This window comes from Borostomias antarcticus (assembly GCF_949987555.1).
Source record: "Borostomias antarcticus genome assembly, chromosome: 7".
In the NCBI taxonomy this organism is placed as follows: domain Eukaryota; kingdom Metazoa; phylum Chordata; class Actinopteri; order Stomiiformes; family Stomiidae; genus Borostomias; species Borostomias antarcticus.
Window position 1 is genome coordinate 29,735,377 of NC_140240.1, and position 5,927 is coordinate 29,741,303.

The 5,927-nt window shown below is 45.0% G+C and overlaps 1 protein-coding gene across 1 annotated transcript; it reads left to right on the top strand.

Annotated features, from left to right (window-relative positions):
- The first annotated feature begins 938 nt into the window (after positions 1 to 938).
- Positions 939 to 5,525, top strand: ptger1a (prostaglandin E receptor 1a (subtype EP1)). Its single transcript, XM_084441544.1, has 3 exons — positions 939 to 1,207; positions 2,248 to 3,146; positions 3,818 to 5,525. Exons 2-3 carry the CDS (start codon positions 2,292 to 2,294, stop codon positions 4,088 to 4,090), a joined length of 1,128 nt encoding a protein of 375 aa, XP_084297670.1. The 5' UTR covers positions 939 to 1,207; positions 2,248 to 2,291; the 3' UTR covers positions 4,091 to 5,525.
- Positions 5,526 to 5,927: the final 402 nt, after the last annotated feature.

A 5,927-nucleotide genomic window follows, 5' to 3' on the forward strand; every position in this document is an offset into this window, starting at 1 on the left:
TCACCCGGGGGCCAGATAAGTGAGCTGTAAAAATTCTGGTGAATTGAATGGTTTAGGGTCAAAAAATATTTCTGATCTGCTGCTACGTTATGAACCATCCAGACCTCTCAGGTCGTCTGGCACAGGCCTGCTTTCTGTCAAGTTCAACAGTTCAGAGTTCAAACGAAACATAGAGAAGCAGCATTCAGTTTTTATGCTCCACATATCTGCTCCTCATAAAAATGATATTTTTCCTGCATTTTGTTTTAAATGTCCTTTCATAGTGTGTTTCTTGCACTTTGCTGTGATGCTTTTAATGTGTCATGTAAAGCACTTTGAATGCAATGTTGATGAAATGTGCTTTACAAATAAACGTGCCTTGCCTGTCAATAGCAAATTTGGGGTTTCTTTATCATAGTTTTGGAGAACTAGAAGATAGCATATTATGGTAAGTTGGGGGCATGGCCTGCCAATCATATCTGACTGACAGTTCTCTTCGACAGGTGAGGTGAACTTGTAAAAGGGGAAATTTGGCCACAAATAAAGGGTTATAGTACTTAAAAATGACTGAATAACAACATTGATGGACACATTCACTTTGATGTTACATAAAGATAACTGGCATGCGATAACGGCCGTCGGCCGCCAGGATCAGAGCCCAACAATTACAGTCAGGACAGTTGGTCTTTGCTGTGAGTTGTCATGTCTTGCAGATGACCGGTATTGAAGCGTAGCGTACTTGGAGTGGGGAACGGGGGGGGGGGGGGGGGTCAGGTGAGTAACTAATATCAAAGAAAGTGAAGCGCAAAACGTGACATGAAAAACGGCATTATGAGGGGTGCATCAGACCTAAACTTGACTCACCGAGACTCCTAGGGGCTGAGCAAAAGGCGACGCTGCTATATAAGCGCTCAGACTGCTGGTTCAGAAACCCGGAGGTTCAGCGGGGGACTGTTCCCCATCACAAACTTCCAATCTAACGGATTTAGAGACTACGGGAAGTCCGGAAAGGCGTTGACGTTCAGTTTTGAGAGAATAGCCTACCGGTGAATAATTCAATATCATGCTGATCTTTAAATGCGAAAATGATTTTTCTTGGAGAGCAAATCACTTTTCTTCATCAGTGGGTTGAAATCTTTGGTGAATGTGTTTCATAAAGGCGTTCTTTGGATTACATTTGGATTATCTGAAAAGATTACATGCAGTTGACAGCTGGAATCAATATGATGTAAGTTAATTATGAGTGTTTATCTAAATAGTTTGCAAGCGAAATTATAAAGCAAAATGTTTTCATTTGTTAAGGAAAGGGGTTAATTCTGTTTAGGCTTTCTTTTGCAAGGACGTGTCAGCAGTATAGTAGCTCGTTTGTAGAACAGCCTATATAGCCTAACCTTGGTGACAACCAGGTTAAATAAGACAAACTCTTGTACTTTTTATGATCACTCATTGGCATTAAGTTAGGTATATTCATAATACACTGACAGCATAATCCTAAATATCTATAGGCCTACATCAAAATATGATAATTATAGTCTACAAAATTTAATGCATGATTCCAAATAATTGGTATTTCATTATAAAGGCTAGTGTATAGATGTTTACTTCTACAACACCCTTTTGACCCTTTTGAAGTGCATGAAGTGCTTGAAGTCATCCCTAGCTATATATTTCCTATAGAACACAAATGGTCATATTTTCACACTGAAAGACTGCGGACACAATTTGATACAATATGATAAACGAGTTTGATACACAATAAAGTAAGCAAATAATCCAGGATCACCACATTGTTTGGCATGTGATTTTGCATAGGGAGTTTACTGTAGGCTACTTTTGACAGCTTTATTTTGTGAACAACTTGTCTAAATGTTTAAACTGCCCTACACCACTCCTAGTGTCAGTGTTGGGAGACCATTTTGTTCACCTTGCATGTTGAACTCTGTGATATATAAGCTGCGTGCTCCAAAACATAGCCTGGAGCTGAGGCTTGTGGAATGCGCGATGGCTGTCAACGGGTACGCTGTTACAACTTGCCCCTCCGCTCTAGCCTGTCCATGTGCTACACAGAGATGCACAGCGGTTTGTCTTGTGTGATCCGAGACCTCTACTGCATTCAAAGAGAACATTCTGGATATCTAGTGTTGTGTGACTCATCTGCGATGAATTATTATTAATTATTAATCATTTCCTCGAATGTCAATATGAGGAAATGTGAACAGGAAGCGTCTGGATGATTATCGATCAGCTTGTTCTCTCTCTTCCCCTCAGCTCAATCTCCCCACGATGGTGATCCTGTCCTCCATGGCCCGGTGATGTTAGCCATGAGCCACTACAACTCCACGGGGCCCTCGGCCCTCCACCCTCTCTCCAACCACAGCCAGGGGGACGCGGAGGGCGAGGTGACCGTGCGCGGGAACCTCTCCCTGGACAAGCCCCTGTCCAGCGGCCCCATCGCCGCCGTCCTCTCCATGACCCTGGGCATCATCTCCAACACGGTGGCGCTCTTCATCCTGGCCAACGCCTACTCCCAGCAGCGCCGGCGCTCCAAGGCCACCTTCCTCCTCTTCGCCAGCTCGCTGGTGGCCACGGACTTCGCCGGCCACGTGATCCCGGGGGCGCTGGTCCTGCGCATGTACCTCTCCGGGGGCGCGGCGGACGAGGACGGGGCCGCCGGCGACCCCATGTGCCAGCTCCTGGGCGGGAGCATGGTGTTCTTCGGGCTGTGCCCGCTGTTCCTGGGCTGCGCCATGGCGGCCGAACGCTGCCTGGGCGTCACCCAGCCGTTACTCCACTCCTCCCTGGTGACCACCACCCGGACTAAGCTGACCCTCTCTGTCATCTGGCTGACCGCCCTCTGCGTGGCCCTGCTGCCCTGCTTCCAGCTGGGCTCCTACACCTACCAGTTCCCGGGAACCTGGTGCTTCATCAAGGTTCTGGAGGACACCACCGAGGCGGACGTGGCCTTCGTCATGCTCTTCGCCGGGCTGGGCCTGACGTCGCTGGCGGTGGCGCTGATGTGCAACACCATCAGCGGGCTCACGCTGGTCCTGGCCCGGATGAGGAGGAAGGCGAGCTCGCACCGCTCGGCCAAGTCGCACGACATCGAGATGGTGGTGCAGCTGGTGGGCATCATGGTGACTTCCTGCATCTGCTGGAGCCCTCTGCTGGTGAGTCGGGAGAATGCGGGCTACTCGTGTTAAACATGGACACACAGGAGAACTGGTGGTCCTGCTACACCCCAACACCATCCGATTACTCCCTAACTAACCCTTTCAGTGTGGGATCATTTAAGAATCAGAGAGTCTTCGTAAGGGTGTTCATTTAAGTCAAATATTTCTTAGAGGTCAATCACTAAGACCTAACGTTTCACAAACAAAAATTATTATGATAAAGCAGTGTACTGATCAGATTGATCTTTATGTGCATCTTGGTATGGAACCATACACTTTATATATGCACTTTATACAGCATCTAGGTATGGAACTATGCACTTTAAACAGATCAGATTGTTTCTAATACTGTCTCTAAGTAGCTCAGGCAATAATTGAGATTATGATTACTTGATTTTCGTTCCATGTATTTCCATGTTTCCATGTAGCACTTTGTACTGTTGTTGTTGTATGAAAGGTGTTTACTGTCCTCCACTTTTAAGATTGTGTTTTATTGTGTTTGTATTTATTGTATGAGGACTACAGAGGGAAATTAGCATTTTGCTAAATCTGGTGCAACTATCTTTTCGTTTCTTGTAAACAACTAATGTCTGTGCACAGTCCTTTTTATAAACGAAATAAACTAACCAGTAGTTGATAATGATGTCTGCTGTCTCCCGTGTGTCCAGATCTTTGGCCTGATGACCGCGGTGCGCTCCTACCATGACTCCATCGGCGACAGCGACCTGTCCACCCACAAGACCCTGATGGTGATGGGCGTGCGACTGGCCTCCTGGAACCAGATCCTGGACCCCTGGGTCTACATCCTGCTCCGACGCGCCGTGCTCCGCAAAATCTACCTCATCACCAAGCGCCAGCCGGACCTGAAGGGCAGCGTCCTGCGACGCTGGGAGGCCACGTCCTTCCACAGCTCGGAGAAGAACACCGGCAACAGGATCTAACTCGGCCGGGTCGCTGGGGTCGGAGCTAATCTCTTGTCGTCCCGTGTCCAGTCGAAGAGGGCAGGTGTGTGTGTGTGTGTGTGTGTGTGTGTGACCAATCGGTTGAAACTCAACTCTTCAGTCAAAATTCAGCACACCGTCAAAATCAAAACAGCAAGCTTTTCAGTTCAGCAGAGGTGGTCGCGTGTGTTTGTACGTCAGAAGGCCCCAGATCCGACGCCTTGGAATGTCTCATAAGAGATGAAGCAATACGGATGATGGACAGACGCAGGGAGAGAACTGTAACTTGAGACCTGGTTCGTGGATGAAGAGAACTTGGAAAAAAACTCTGACATTACGCTCTGTGGTGGCAGTGGACGGTTTTTTAAATTGTAGAGACAAATAAAACAGCTCAAATGCTATGCATAAAAGAAAACGCAGGCAACTCCTCATTTCCAGGACGACCACAGCAAAACAGCTTCTCCATCTCAATATGTTTACTATCCAGATACTTGGATGGAGAGGAGACAGTAGGGTAATAGACCATTTCCTCTCCGAGCTCCATCAAGTCCTGAGGTACAGTAGCGAGCGATCTGAGGTGATATTGCACATTTGCTCTGGAGGTGGGGGGGTCTCTTCCTGGTCATCGCAAGGGGCTAGCAGACGTTCCGGTTCTCTGGAATCTGGACTTCCAGCTATATGATGATGATGATGATGATGATGATGATGATGATGATGGGGTAAATCCTCTATGATGACAGATGTGAATGTTATAAGGGAAATTAACTTCTGAGATGATCACGTGAATGTTTTTTTTTCCCCTGACTGTTTTTTTGTTGGTAGCAGGAAGTAGCTAATGGTGGTCTTCCTTCTCCTTTGGAGACCACTGTAAACAAAATTAGCACTGGAAAATCAACAAATCTAACAGCCCAATGTTGAGAAACAGGCTTAGGCCCGATCCAGTGAATCTGTTGGAGATTTGAAGTGTGACATTGAGCAAAAACAGTATATTTTTTAAGGAACGAGGGAAGAGATTTTTGAGGGAGAGAGGATGAGAGAACCAGTGGGTTAGTAGCAATGTTCATGACTGAATAAATGAATGAATGTAAAGTATGTCTAAATATACAGTATCACATGAAATGCAACTGATTGTATTATTATATGTAATGTTACGTCTCCAATACCCTGGAGTTGCCAGACATCAGTGATGTTAACTGTCATTGTTAAAGCTTAATTAATCATTAGCCAGGACTGTTTGCTATGTAAGCAATGTCATGCTTATAAATTGAAGGGAGAACTATGATTTTCCCTCATGTATTATGTATATGTATATAAAAGTTACTTCATGTAAAACCATGTACAATTTTAAGTATTTATTGCTTGAAGTGTTTCCTCAATTATCTGAGGACACTGAAAGAAAGTTACAAAATGTAAATAAAGCTATTGAATGTGATTATCTGCGTACAAAAAGCGGTGTTGAGTTTTGTTTTCAAGCGTACCCCCCACGCAACATCCACACTCATAAAACGTTTACCCATGAAGACCCACAAGAGATAGCCAGCACTTTGAGATCATCTGACAATGAAAATAGCTTCATAAATAAAATGTATTATTATTGTATTTTATTATTTGGGAGGTTATAAAACAATTAGGCCTAGTCTCTATTGCCCATCCCTCTAGTTTAACTATATTTTATTGATTCTATATTAATTCTATAATTTCTATCCCCCAAAATGTCCTAAATGAGACGTTGAGGCTGTAGTTAAGTCTCATTATCTAATTGCCGTGTCTCACCTGGCAGGTATACCACAATGCAGGTATACTCTACGCTTACAGAGAAAACCAATCAACAGATGGT

Coding starts and splice junctions, on each gene's coding strand:
- ptger1a (XM_084441544.1), top strand. CDS start 2,292: ATGTTAGCCATGAGCCACTACAACTCCACGGGGCCCTCGGCCCTCCAC. Junction 3,147..3,817: donor TCTGCTGGAGCCCTCTGCTG/GTGAGTCGGGAG, acceptor CCGTGTGTCCAG/ATCTTTGGCCTGATGACCGC.